Source organism: Pteropus vampyrus, unplaced genomic scaffold, assembly GCF_000151845.1.
Source record: "Pteropus vampyrus isolate Shadow unplaced genomic scaffold, Pvam_2.0 Scaffold167, whole genome shotgun sequence".
NCBI lineage: Eukaryota > Metazoa > Chordata > Mammalia > Chiroptera > Pteropodidae > Pteropus > Pteropus vampyrus.
In genome coordinates, this window is record NW_011888948.1 from 790,461 (window position 1) to 805,823 (window position 15,363).

Here is a 15,363-nt window from a genome sequence, read left to right on the forward strand (position 1 = left end):
CTTTACCTTCATCTTATTAATTCTCACTCTTATTTTCCCTGTGTTCCTATTTCCTGATTTATTTTTTACCATAATGTACTATGTCTTTTTGTAAGTTAACTCCAATCTTCTCCTTGTAAAAGGGCGGATACCAATCACTTATCTGTCTGCGCAAAACCTCAATGTCACCCATGAGGAGCTGGCCCACTCCCAAATTCAGACTATCATTTTTGTTGGCGTCACCAATTTGATAAAGTACAAACGTAAAATAGAAGCATTCATTTTATTTCTGGTTTCACTTTGGTAATGAAAAGACCAATGAAAAGATTAAAAGTTCAAGTAAACAACATGTTCTTTGTAATAAAAAAATGAGTATAACATGCCTTATAGTATTTTATGATAATTGGCTTTATTAATGTAGAACAATTAATAGTAGCCATAAAAATTTATAATTAAATGTTAATATTACAAGTTAAATTATTATTACAAATTAAAATTTATTTCTGTTCCCTATATTGCCATTTAATTAGAGAAACAACAACAATGAAATCTTGTTACCTTACAATCAATTTGAAGTAGGTTGTTCAGGAATATAAAAAGAAAGTATAGGTTGGAATGTATAAAAATTTGGCCAAACAAAAAGATTTGATCCATTCTGGCTCATAAAGCAAGATAATGTTTATGATTTTGAAAAGTCACTGAAACTTCTTTCTTAAACTGGTTCCTTTGTGATACATTTTCTTGAGTTCTACCCATGACTGCCACAGTAACAGCCCTGGGAACAGAACCCACACACTATTGAAAAATACCAGATAGACCCAAAAGTAGAGCCAATTCCTGGTGTTGAGGTTGGGGCTTCCCATTAGCCAGTCTGGAAAGAAGGTCATCCAGCCGCCATACAATTCACACACGCACAGGGTGATCTGCACGAAATGCCTGTGCAAGAGGAAGAAACAAGGGATGAAACTGCCAGCTCGGCACCCTGAATCATGACACCTTTTCTTTAATGGCAGCATCAGCACAGTCTCCCAGAGCAGAAAACCTCTCTGACGTTGGACCTCAGGTTTCGGGTGATGCTCCTTTGATGGGGCCAGTCAATAAAGACCCATCCTTGCTTTTCTTGAAGAAGCAACACTGTCTTTTCTCAAAGACTATTTTCAGAGTTAAAAAAGGTCTCTCAGGTATCCTGTCCTATTCTTACGAAGATTTAGTGAGATCACACCTGACTCAGCTAAGAGACCTGGATGGGAATCTTGCTTGAGGTGCAATTTTCCCCACTATAAAAGGGGATAATAATAATAGTCCCTGGATGGACCTAGAAGGTATAGTGCTAAGTAAAATAAATCAGACAAAGACATATATCATATGATCTCACTTATATGTAGAATCCAAAGAACGAAATAAATGAAAAACAAAACAGAAACAGACTCAGAAACAGAACAATCTGATCTAACGTTACCAGATGGAAGGGAGGTTTGAGGGGCTGGGTGAAAAAGGGGAAGGGATTAAGATGTACAAATTGGTAGTTACAACACAGTCACAGGGATGTGGAGTATAGCACAGGGAATATAGTCAATTATATTGTAATAACTATGTATGGTGCCAGGTGGGTACTAGACTAATTGGGGAGAGCATTTCATAAATTCTATACATGTCTAACCGTTATGCTGTATACCTTAACTAGTATAAAATAATATTGAATATCAACTATAATTGAAAAAAAATAATAGTCCCTTCCTCGAATAATCTTGCAGAGATTAAATAAGCTACGTAGATAAAGCGCTGAGCACTGTGTGTGGCACATAGTAGGTACTTAACAATGCGGATATTATAAATGTTTTAAATAATAAACAAATGGGTGCATGTAGTAAGCTTACAACCAAGATCATGGGGTCGAAGATATATCAAGGCACCAAGGAGAAATAATTTTTACTGCTGACTATCTGTGTAAAATTGGGTAGGGGAAAAGTGGATTAAATGACCCTCGAGGTCTCTTTCAAATCTGAAATTATTATGAAGCTTTAAATAAATAAGACTTCTTTGATGCAAGATGGTAGAAAACTGAATGCAATTGTACCTCTCTGACATTGTTTTAGGGAATCATCCCCAGGCTAGCCATCTGTTTGCCCCAGGTCACTTTGTCCCTAAGAAGAAGAGGAAAGAACGGAGAGGGAGAAAGGAGAGTTTGAAGTCTCAGAGTCTGACTGATGGATGGTTCATCTTCCACCTTTCTCCTTCTGCTTCCCATTATTTCTGCCTTCCTCATACCCCTATACCCTGCTTCTGAAAAGATTTCTTATTTATCTGGCATGTCTAATTACATAAGGGAATTTACTTTGTGTCAAACGGAATTGAAGTTTTCTAGAGTGATTTGAGGGATAAAAGGATGGAACTATTACCCTTTTATTCTCCAAAATATTGGTGGCAAATCATCCAGTGCTGTTAACAATGTGCTTGCCTATAGCGTGACTAGGTTGTTACTACAATCACATTCCTCATATTTTTTTTTTTTGTTTTGAATGGTCTGATATGATCCTGGTGGCACCAGGAACCTTAGCTAATATCAGACAATTTTCATTTTTACTCTAATTTTCATGTAACAAAGCAATGTGGTCACCATCTACTTTAAGTGTCACTTATGCATTGGGACAGCTAATACTTCTCTTTTCAGCAATACAGGAGCAGGCACTTACCGATAATATTTCTCTTTGACTATGGCGTAAATGAGGATCAATGCCAGGGACCCATCCAGGACCACAGTCAGAATTTCCAAAGACACAATGGTTGGGTCAAAATTCAGCCATCTTGTATCAGCTTTGCCATATTCTTTCCCTAAAAACAAAGCACATTTTGTTACTTCTCTGGCAGTCATTTTAATGACAGTCAATGGAAATGACCGTTTTTTCCCTTAGGGAGGAGATACAAAGAATAGTTGCCACTCTCTCTACATTCTTCACAATGCCTTAGTAGAAGGCAAGAGAAGCCCTGAGATAAATGCGTTTGCCACCTGACACAAGTAATAATAACAATATCATGTTACGTTGGTAAAATAATTTATAGTTTCCAAAGTGCTTTCACATATGTGCCCTCTTCACCCCTCCCTTTTCATTATAAGTAACAGAATTCTAAATAAATTCTATATAGTCAGATTTTGCAAAGATGATTTTTAATAATTATCTTGGTAAATGTAATGTAATTCTTTAAAATTTCAGTATAAAGTCTATAAGTATAACTTAGATGTGGTAAAATTATTAAGGAAGTGCTTATTAAAAAACATGTGTTTATTAATAATTGAAGAGAAATTGAGTGCTGAGGGGCCAGAAAGTAGGAAAGGAGAATGATAGAGCCTGGACTTCAGAATGAATCTAAAATGGACAAAGTGGGCATTCGAGTCTGCTACGGGGCAGAACCCACTAACAAAAGCCACTACAGAGACCTCAACTGTGCTGACTAGGAAGCAGGCATGCCCAAAGAAATCTTTCCAAACCCCATTATCACTATGGTTTCTTCTACAAAGAACCACGAGGTACAAAAGTCTTTTTAGAGCTGGACTGTGAGAGCCATGCACTGGGCAAAGCCATAATCTCATCCTAAGACCTCAAATAGAGTAAAAGTCCTCAACTCTTCTCTCCTTTTAAATACTGTTCTTACATTATCTAGGATAGGTAAAAAATTAGCAACATGGTCTGACTGAGCTGAGCAGCACAAAGCTCAAGTCTCTTACTGGCCAGAGTTAGGGTCTCTCAGCCAGGGAAAAAGGGTTCTAATGAAAGGCTGTTCCGAGGGAAGAAATGGCCAGTAAAAAGGATTAGCCATTTGATGAGATAACACAGGGACACATGCTGAGAGGAGATTCTGTGAAGGGACAACACAACCAGGCCAGGCAGAGCCCTCTAGCCTGTCCTTGGAACTGCCAGCCATGAACTAACTGAACACATAATAACAAAAACAAATTTTTCCTTTAAATTTAAGCACATATCATAAATTTAAGTAATATACAATAGGCAAAATGTACCCTTCAGTGCATCCAAATCTTAAAAATATCACAAGTAGAATGTCAATGTTTTAGGAACTAAGAGATTAGTGGGTGTTTAGACATTCATAAATGTAACACCCTTCATTCATTCTTTAATTTGACAAATCTTTTGGAGCATATGGAAGGCTCCGTGCCAGTAGCAACTGGGACAGAAAGTCTATCTGCAAGTGGCTCACATTTTAGTGAGGTCGAATCATGCAATGAGTGACGCTGACAGAGTACGGGGACATGGAAGACAAGGGAGATGCGGCGTTTCGAGCACTTCTTCTTCACCCTGTTGGTGAGGGAGAGATTCCACCTTAGGGTTGGGTTATGGGGATGACCTGACACTAGACAGATGAGATTGATGGCACTTTCTTAGCCACATATACTCTTAGCCTGGGGGGAAAGTCACTGTGCCATGCAGGGCCACATGGTGGTTGTACTTAGAGTGAACAAGGAGGGGCTGTGAGAGGCAGGCTCTGTAATAACAAGAGGACGGGGTGACCCTCATTCCAGCAGCAGGCCGGCAGGATGTGATTGGCTTGCTTGTGTGAATAATTCCGAGGGCTGGCAGGGAACGGAAGCCCACTACTCAGGGGTGCACAGGCACTGTGCTGATCCCTGAGACAAAGAGGGTTGTTCAGCAGGGTGAAGGGACTTGCAGTTAGGCCATCCGAGGCCCTCTTGAGTTTACCAGTAAAAAACATGTGTTTATTAATAATTGAAGAGAAATTGAGTGCTGAGGGGCCAGAAAGTAGGAAAGGAGAATGATAGAGCCTGGACTTCAGAATGAATCTAAAATGGACAAAGTGGGCATTCGAGTCTGCTACAGGGGCAGAACCCACTAACAAAAGCCACTACAGAGACCTCAACTGTGCTGACTAGGAAGCAGGCATGCCCAAAGAAATCTTTCCAAACCCCATTATCACTATGGTTTCTTCTACAAAGAACCACGAGGTACAAAAGTCTTTTTAGAGCTGGACTGTGAGAGCCATGCACTGGGCAAAGCCATAATCTCATCCTAAGACCTCAAATAGAGTAAAAGTCCTCAACTCTTCTCTCCTTTTAAATACTGTTCTTACATTATCTAGGATAGGTAAAAAATTAGCAACATGGTCTGACTGAGCTGAGCAGCACAAAGCTCAAGTCTCTTACTGGCCAGAGTTAGGGTCTCTCAGCCAGGGAAAAAGGGTTCTAATGAAAGGCTGTTCCGAGGGAAGAAATGGCCAGTAAAAAGGATTAGCCATTTGATGAGATAACACAGGGACACATGCTGAGAGGAGATTCTGTGAAGGGACAACACAACCAGGCCAGGCAGAGCCCTCTAGCCTGTCCTTGGAACTGCCAGCCATGAACTAACTGAACACATAATAACAAAAACAAATTTTTCCTTTAAATTTAAGCACATATCATAAATTTAAGTAATATACAATAGGCAAAATGTACCCTTCAGTGCATCCAAATCTTAAAAATATCACAAGTAGAATGTCAATGTTTTAGGAACTAAGAGATTAGTGGGTGTTTAGACATTCATAAATGTAACACCCTTCATTCATTCTTTAATTTGACAAATCTTTTGGAGCATATGGAAGGCTCCGTGCCAGTAGCAACTGGGACAGAAAGTCTATCTGCAAGTGGCTCACATTTTAGTGAGGTCGAATCATGCAATGAGTGACGCTGACAGAGTACGGGGACATGGAAGACAAGGGAGATGCGGCGTTTCGATCACTTCTTCTTCACCCTGTTGGTGAGGGAGAGATTCCACCTTAGGGTTGGGTTATGGGGATGACCTGACACTAGACAGATGAGATTGATGGCACTTTCTTAGCCACATATACTCTTAGCCTGGGGGGAAAGTCACTGTGCCATGCAGGGCCACATGGTGGTTGTACTTAGAGTGAACAAGGAGGGGCTGTGAGAGGCAGGCTCTGTAATAACAAGAGGACGGGGTGACCCTCATTCCAGCAGCAGGCCGGCAGGATGTGATTGGCTTGCTTGTGTGAATAATTCCGAGGGCTGGCAGGGAACGGAAGCCCACTACTCAGGGGTGCACAGGCACTGTGCTGATCCCTGAGACAAAGAGGGTTGTTCAGCAGGGTGAAGGGACTTGCAGTTAGGCCATCCGAGGCCCTCTTGAGTTTACCAGATGTCAAGACATGCAGAATATTGGATTTTAATTTCAGACCTCATACCCTAAGAGGTGACTCCTGAACTGGGTGAAGGAGAAGGGTGTTTCAGGGTGGAGCATGTGCAAAGGCGTGAAGCTTAGAGAATATGGTATGTGTGAAACTATATTTAATTCGGCAAAGCTGAAGAAGACAGTGGGGTAAGGGGTGGGGGGCAAGGTTAATGCTGGAGAGAAAGGCAGAGTGGGGGACAGACAGTAAAGGCAGGCCTGGCTACCCTTCGGTCCCAGCGTACCAGGCCTCTGGTACCTCCTCATCTACTACTTAACCTCGACCATCTCTTTGCTGATTAAATACCTGGACAACAAAAGGGCAAACAGCATTAATAACACTAATGCTATGATCATTATCATTTATGCTGTGAACAACTGCCAGGCTAGGGCAGAGGTTTGGAGGGAAGGATGCATGCTAAAGCCTGGAGTAGGTCTCCAGGAGCCATGGCTGGACCCTTGACCACAGGGCGGAGACTAGGAGATTTAGGAGATGATCGAGGGTGACAAAGACTTTCTGACTCCTCCAAGCCCTCTCCTTGATAAGGCTTTGACCTTGGGCTCTGTCCTTGGCCTGCTTAGTCCAGTTTAGAAAGAATCCTGCTCAGTCAGTTTAGTGCAAGTCCCCAAATCTCAATATCCGATCGCTTTTCCCTCCCATTTTTTGAGATTATAATTGACATCCAGCACTGTATAAGTTTAAGGTGTAAGCAATATGGCCTGACTTACATACAGTGTGAGATGAGTACCACAGTAAGTTTAGTTAGCATCCATTATCGCATGTAGATTTAAAAACAAAGAAAAAAATGATTTTTGGTTTTTTTCTTGATGAGAATTCTTAGGATTGATTTACTGTCTCAACTTCCAGCACCATTAACTAGTCATCAGGCTGCGCATTACATCCTCAGTGCTGGATTCATAACCGGAAGTCTGTACCTTTTGACCACCTTCATCCAAATACTCCACCTCTGCCTCTGGTAGTCAGAAATCTCATCTCTTTTTCTGTGAGTTTGGGTTTTTGCTTGTTTTTTAGAGTCCACATATAAGTGAGATCATACAGTACATGTCTTTTTCTGACTTCTTTCACTTAGCATAATGCCCTCAATGTCCCCATCGCATTGTCACAAATGGCAGGTTTCCCTTCTTTTTATGGTTGAATCATATTCCATTGGGTATGTATACCACATTTTCTTTACCCATTCATCCATGATGGACACTTAGGTTGCTTCCCTATCTGGGCTATTGTAAACAATGCTGCCATGAACATGGGGATGCAGCTACCTGATCAGATTCCTAAATCCCCTCTCCCTACATCTTATAACCCCGCCTGCCTTCAGCAAGAATCCTGTTAGTGGGTCTATCGAGAATCCTCCTGGCCTTGGCATTTCTTCTTAGTAATTTTCCATTCACTGACCCCACTTTGCTCCTTGGCTATAAATCTCCAGCCGTCCTTGTTGTACTTGGAGTTGAGCCCACTGCAGTAGTCCCTCTTGAATAAAGTCTTCCTTCCCATCTTTAACAAGTGCCATGAATAAGTCTTCTTTAACAGGGTCTACATAATGTTAACAGCCCTGCTCCACGTCCTGATAAATCAAAGGACAGTCCGCAGATCAACATCTGGGAGGCCTTACCCCAGAATCTGTATTTTAACAAGAGCCCCCAGGCAATTAGTACTCTTTAAAGTCCAAGCACGACTTTATATTATCTATTGCACTTTCACTTTCACGAGAATAAAGGGCACCTCCATTATATGAGTTTTCATTTTTTCAAGGTTGATTGATAAAGATCGAGTTAGATGTTTGCATTTCATGGGACTGAGACAAATCTGGCCTGTCCCCTTTCCCTGATGCCAGGCAGAGCAGCCAGGGTGGGAGGACAATCACTTAGGCTGGAGTCTTTCAGTCCCGGGGCTTCCCCAGCAATTCTCAAGCATAATTTAATCAGCATACTCACCAAAAATGCACAGCTGCATTTTGCTCAGCTGATGGGACTGAAGGAGCTGGACTCCAGGCACAGGGCTCAAGCTCCTTGAGCTACCACTGGCTCGGACCTGAGAGGCATCAAAGATGACCCACGTTTTGCTTTGAGGAGCACTAATTGTAGCTGGCTCAACTCTCTAGAAGAGTTTTCTAACACAAGTGGTGAGCAGAAGTCCCAACACAGATTCTGGCTGGGGGATATGATTTCAGAATCATGGAAACAATGAGATAAAAAAGTGAGGAATTTCAGATGCAAAATCTGAAAGAAGTTTTCCTGTGCAAGGCATTTCTATAATAGTGGCCAAGTACCCGATTGTGGCACAGCTCATCTGTCAGTGTTGACATAATACACGAGAGGTAGTTGATACTAATTTACAGACTGGTGATCAATTCACACTGAGCATGAAGAAGGTAAGAAAACTAGTTAATATCTTGGTAGAGCAAGAAGGTTTTTGGAAACAAGACATTATGTGTATATATATATATATATACACACACACACACACACACACATATACACATATATGAAAATTGATATTAAAAGAATGAAAAATATCCAGTTTAAATACTGTAAACTTTTCAATTTGCACTCACTACGAACATTTTTAATATATAGCTTCACTGAGATATAATTCATGTGCCATATAATTTACCTGTTTAAAGTGGCCCATCCAGTGGGTTTTAATAAATTCAGATTTGAATCACTATAATCTAATTTTAGAAGGTTTCATTACCCCCCAGAAGAAACCTATACCCATTATCAGTCATCCTCCATTTCCCTCCATCACCCCTTTCCCCACCCCATGCCCACGAGCAACCACTAATCTATAATGTTTCTATAGATTCGGGTATTCTGGACATTTTATATAAATGGAATCATGCAAGATGGGATACAGGTACTCATTTAATTGACAGTCACATTTGTAATTAATCTCCTCAAACATTTCAAATATAAACATTTTAAAATTACTTACACAACGAGGCAATCAAACCATCAGAATCTGCGATGTTTCCTATGAAAGACAAATAGACAAAAGGGCCTTCCTAGAGACAAGAAAATGAAAACATGCTCTAGTTTAGCATCACGACCACAGGATGGCACCACAGACACACAGTATGACACGGCAGCATCCCTCCCCCAGCCCACCCGTGGGCACTTTCAGAGCACTGCACCTATACCACCCCATGGGGTGCTATCCTGGGGCCTGCCTGGCTCCCTGACCTTGCAAATGGGTAAGTCCAGAGCTATTTTTCAAAGATTGACATTATAAAACAGATGTGTTCTTATGGGGGAAAATAAAATAAGTTGAAAATTTTGCACAGGAAAGGGCTTAAATGTTAAAGAGGCGACATCCTGGATTGTTCCAGGGATTTTGCACTTTTGAGAAGTACCTTGCAGCAGATCAGTTTGTCTCGCCTCAAAAAAAAAAAAAAAAAAATTCCAAGCTCTCTCTTAACAAAAGTGGCATTCAAATTTCTATTCCAGAGTTGAACTAGTTCTTTTTCCTGCATAAGGGAAAATTTAGGAAAATTTAGGAAAATTTAAAATGCTTACAGGCTACATTTTAACTTTTAGGTAATGAAATATCTGCAATTACATGTTATTTTCCCATCGCTGAGGTACTTCTTTGCCTAAAATTTCAAAAACCAATTAACTAGAATTCACTGGGATATCTGATTGTCATGTTGCTCCTTGGAACACATTTTGTTGCTGGTCAATACAACTTTTTTTCTCATTTCTTTTTACCAAAAGAACTGCTTATATGACATTAAAATTCTGTCTCTGCCTAATCCCTGCTCACTTCTAGTACCACTTCCCAGGGGTTGCCACTTATCACAACTTTTGTCTATAGTTCTGGGGGTCATCTTCATAGCTCATAATATATACTTACACTGCTATTTCTTTAGATGTTATCTATTAACTGCCCATACTGAAAAATTATTTAATTTATATTGTTTCCCTTCCCTTTCCCAGTCCTTTCAGTTTTTAATAGTGTAGGGGAGGAAAAACTTCCTTCTACCCTCTTAGGTTCTGTAGCTGGTCTAAGAATTAACTGACATAAGACAGATTAACAATAGAAAACATATAAATTTTATGTAATACTTTTTCTTGTACATAGGAGTCTTTAAAAGGAAAATGAAGATCTGTAGAAGCTGTTAGGCCCCACAGTTAATATACCTTTTTACAAAAAGAATAATAAATTACAAGGATGTAAGAATACAAGGGGCTTGGGCTAGGGACGGTAAATTGTGGGAAAATGACTAAGAAATCTGCAGGGAAACAAATGGAAGATGAGGGTTATTTGAGTAGGTCTTTTTGTACAGGTTCGTTTTGGCATTGACTCCCAGCCTCTGGTGATAAGAATGTTCTTCCCTTCCTGGTCCGGGGAAGGCACCTTTCTCAGGGGAAACTTTATGACCTGATTTTAGGTAGAAAGGGAGAAATCAGAGAGCCCTTCCTGCACCTGCTGTTTCTCCAGTGCCTTCAGCTCAAAATAATCAATATGCCTAAGTGGCATATTTTGGAGTAGCATGTACTGAACCCCTTCAATAGCTATATTGTTCTCTTTAATTGTTCTATTAGTTACCCAAATTTGTAACTGAAGTAATAAACTTAAAATCTCAGCTTACTCACTCATCAGTGTCGTGTGTCTGGACTTCCTACCGTACAATCGGGACCTGATAGCTCCACCAAGCTCTCTGCCTCTCCTCCTCATTTCCAACTCTCACCTTCTGTTCACTTTGCGTGTACATTGTTGAGATTGATTATATTTCCATTCCTGTTCTGTAATCATGTTTGTCTTCCCTATTTTATCTATAAGTGAATTTTAAAAGCTGAAAATCCAATCAAAAGGATCTACAATATGGTGATTATGTAAATATCATTCACTGCAATGGATCGCTGCTTCTTTCTCTACAGAGCCAGTATTTTGACTCCTTGTCACTTAAGGAGAATGTGGCAAATGGAATATTATTTCTTACAATCATAAATTTCTCAAATTCATGCTATATTTTAGTTTACTTCATATTTGAGCCATAACATTTTACTTTTTTTAAAAAAAAATTCCATTTTTAAATTACAGTTGGCATACAATATTATATTAGTTTCAGGTGTACAACGTAGTGATTAGACATTTATATAACTTACAAAGTGATCACCCCAATAAATCTAGTACCCCCCTGACACCATACAGTTATTACAATATTATTGACTATATTCCCTATGGTGTACTTTACATCCCCATGACTGTTTTGTAACTGCCAATTTGTACTTCTTTTTAAAAATTTATTTATTTTGATTAGTTTCAAGTATACACTATATTGATTAGACATCTATATAGTTCGTAAAACAATCCCCCCAATTGCTCCCTCCCTCCCCTGACCCTCCATCTAGCCAAAATATTAATGCTAACTGCATCCCCTATGCCGTGCTCGTGACCATCCATCAGCTACTAATTCGTACTTCTTTAACCCTTCACCCCATTCTCCCAGTCCCCCAATCTCCTTTCCCCTCTGTCCATCACCAAATTGTCCGCTATATTTGTGAGTCTGTTTTTGATTAGTTTGTTCTTTTTACTCCTTAGATTCCGCATATAAGTGAAATCATATAGTGTTTATCTTTCTCTGTCTGATTTAAATACTTTCTAGGTCCATCAAAGCAAAATCTTTTTCCATATCCTTCTTTTTAGTCTATGTGTGTCTTTTAATCTGAAGTGAGTCTCTTGAAGGCAGCATATGTAGGGGTCTTTCGTATTGTTTCAGCCACTCTATCTTTTGGTTGGAGCACTTAATTCTTTTCCATTTGAGGTACTTATTGATGAGAATGTAGTTGTTACAATTCTTTATCCTTGTTTTTGATACATGTTTTTTCTTCTTAAAGAAGTCCCTCCATCATCTTCTGTAAAACTGACTTAGTGGTGATAAATTCCTTTAGCTTATTTTTGTTTGGAAAACTCTTTATCTATCCTTCAACTGTAAATAATAGCTTTGCTGGATAAAGTATTCTTGGTTGTAGTTCCTGGGTTTTTATCAAGTCGACTATTTTGTGCCAAACACTTCTGTCCTGCATATTTTCTTTTGAGAAATCAGCTGTCAGTCTTATGGGTGCTCCCTTGTAGGTAACTATCTGCTTTTCTCTTGCTGCTTTTAAGATTCTTTCGTTGTATTTAACCTTCGGCATTTTAATTATGATGTCTTGGTGTGGGCTTCTTTGGATCCCTAGTTTTGGGGAAGTTTTCCAACATTTCTTTAAAAAGCTGTTCAATATCTTGTTTTCCTTCAGGTACGCTGATGAGACAGATATTTTGACCTTTAATAGTGTCCTATAGGCTCCTTAACTTATTTTTATAGTCTTGGCTTCTTTTTTCTTATCATTCTGATTGAGTGTCCTTGGCTTTCCCATCCTCTAGATATGGCATTTAATCCTTTTCTTTATTCATTTTGTTTATTCCTTTGTTTATTCCATTTAATATACTTCGCATTTCAGATAATGTGTTCTTCATTTCAGATGGTTCTCTTTTATAATTTCTATTTCCATTTTTATGTCTTTTATCTCTTTGTTGAAGTTCTCACTGAATTTATCTACACTTCCCAAAAGTTCATTGAGCATCTTTATAACCAGTGTTTTTAACTCTGCATCTGTTAGATTACTTGACTCCATTATATCTGGATCTCTGTTCTGTTCTCTCATATGGTTTCTGTTTGTCTTCCCATGTTGGCTGCCTTTCCATGTCTTTTCCTATGTACTAAGCAAAGTTCTTAAGTCTCCCAGTCTTATTAGTGTGGATTTGTGAAGTAGGTGTCCAGTGGCACAGTCCTGAGAGGGGTTCAGCTGCAGGCCAAATTTAGCCCAAGCTTCTACCCCTCTGAGGCCACCTGTTAAGATTCAGCAAGCAATCCACAGGTGCTGTACTTAGAGTTGCCTCAAAAAGACACAACAGAAACCGAGGCCAGCTGGCTCCAGTGTGAGTCTAGGCGCTGCTCAGCAAGGAGCACCTGACTCGCTGAGGATATACCTAGATGTGGCTTGGGTGGGGCCATGAGTTGGCGGGGCGGGGTTACGGGGAATCCTCTGGGCTGAGTGACCTCTGTTATCCAGTTTGATGACATCTCAGCTATGGCAGTGCTGTGTCCACACACTAGGACACAGCGCTTCTGTACAGAGCAAGCCTCACCTTGGCCCTCACAACAATGTCTCCCTGTAAGTCCCTGGTGCGCCCTGTGCGTAGCCGAATTGGCATTGGTGCTCAGAGCAAGCAAATCCGTCACCGGGAAAGTCTACTCCCGCGGCCCCTTTAAGTGGCGTCTGCCGCTGCCACTGCTGCAGCTGCAACTGCAGCCTCCAGCTCACTCAGCAGTTCCAGACTGGGCAGCCCTGCATCCTTCCCCCGTCCTACCTTCTGCCATTGCAGGGTGAATTCTTGGATTTCTCCGTAGTTGTATGGCTTGTTCATCTAGATCCCAGGCGATTTTTCCTTGCTGTTTGCTCCTTATTTCCATTTCAACTTTGATTTGGTTGCCAGAGGGATGAACAGAGCCTCTATCATCTATGCCATTTTTTTCCCTCTCTCAATTTGTACTTCTTAATCCCCTCCCCTTTTGCACCCACTCTCTACTCCCACCCATCTGGCAACTATCAAAATGTTCTCTGCATCTATGAGTTTCTGTTTTGTTTGTTCATTTCTTTTTTTAAATTCCACATATAAGTGAAATCATATAGTATTTGTCTTTCTCTGACTTATTTCACTTAGCATAATACCTTCTAGGTCCGTCCATGTTGTTGCAGATGGGAATATTTCAATTTTTTTAATGGCTGAGTAATATTCCATTGTATGTATGTACACACACACATATACATATCACTTCTTTATCCATCTTCTATTGATGGACACTTAGGTTGCTTCCATATCTTGCCTGTGGCAAATAATGCTGCAATGAACATATGGATGAATATGTCTTTTCGAATTAGTGTTTTGGGTTTCTTCAGGTAAATACCCAGAAGTGGAAATACTGGGCCCTTCTTTGTCTCTTGTTATAGCCTTTGTTTTATAGCCTATTTCATCTGGTATAAGTATTGCTACCCCAGCTTTTTTATTTGTTTCTATTTTTATGAAATGTTTTTTCATCCTTTTACTTTCAGTCTGTGTGTGTCTTTCGATCTGAAGTGAGTCTCTTATAAGAGCCATGACTTTCTCATATTTTTGTTTATGCTACAGTTTGTAATTGCCTTTCTTTTTCTCTGAGTGAGAGAAGAAACCTGACTTTCTCACCATCTCATCAATATCTTCCAGCTTCTTATCTATTCCAGCCTCCGCTAAAGAGGCTCTGAAGCTGGTTTGTTTTGTTTTTTCTTGACATTTTGTAAGTTACTTAATTGGCAAGTGTGTTTTCTCTCAGACTATATCTAAAAATTATAATTTTATTTTTTAAATTATAATTTTTAAGGGAGATTTTAAAAAACGGCATATGAGATAAACAGCATTGTTTTTGAACAAGTACTCCTAGCCCACTTTGCAACTCTATCTTCACCAATTGATTTTTTTCCCCCCTACCATGATGGTAGGGGGCATACTTTTCCCACTCAGGAGCACCAATCAATTTTTATTTTTAGCAGAATCTCAGCAGGAAATCTACACCATTTCCCTAGCTTGACCTGAGAACTTTCTAGAAAAAACACATCCACTGGACTGGTCAGCAGGGGCAAAGAGGCTGGGCTGAATTTGACCCTCTCTAGGCCTCATTGTCCATCTATCTATAAGACAAAGGACTTTCTAAAATTGGATTGTGGATCTTATTCTAAAACTGGGCATGACTTCCAATCTACTAGCAACCTTTTCACCTGGAGCCATTAGCAAAACATGGGCTCTGACACTGGGTCCAGAACCTTTCATCAGAAGGAACTCTGTGTGCAAGAGCAAGACAGGGACCCGGCAATCTGTAACAAGCAGAGACCTATGAGTGTATAACAGATCTCTTCCCTTTTAAATCTACCTGTTGAGGGTCTACTTTATAAATCCCAGCTCAAACGCTCCTTTCAATAAACCCTCCCACACCTAATGAAGATTAATTTTTCATTCTCCCTTGTTACTATATTTGTTTTTATAATCATCAACTGTCTGCTAGTTATGGATCTCTAGTCTCCATTAGGTCATATACCTTTAGGATCTGAGATGTCGTCTTCTCTGCCTTAGAATCCTCAAGAACCCACGATG

General features: G+C 40.0%; 1 protein-coding gene across 1 annotated transcript in view; it reads right to left on the reverse strand.

Annotated features, from left to right (window-relative positions):
• Positions 1-366: 366 nt before the first annotated feature.
• Positions 367-15,363, reverse strand: part of EBPL (emopamil binding protein like) — a 35,006-nt gene continuing 20,009 nt past the window's right edge. Inside the window, exons 2-4 of the mRNA XM_011370317.2 lie at positions 9,127-9,196; positions 2,673-2,811; positions 367-915 (exon numbers count right to left, since the gene is read on the reverse strand). Coding sequence (XP_011368619.1) covers positions 675-915; positions 2,673-2,811; positions 9,127-9,196 — 450 coding nt within the window. The 3' untranslated portion in view covers positions 367-674. The remainder of the gene's footprint in view (positions 916-2,672; positions 2,812-9,126; positions 9,197-15,363) is intronic.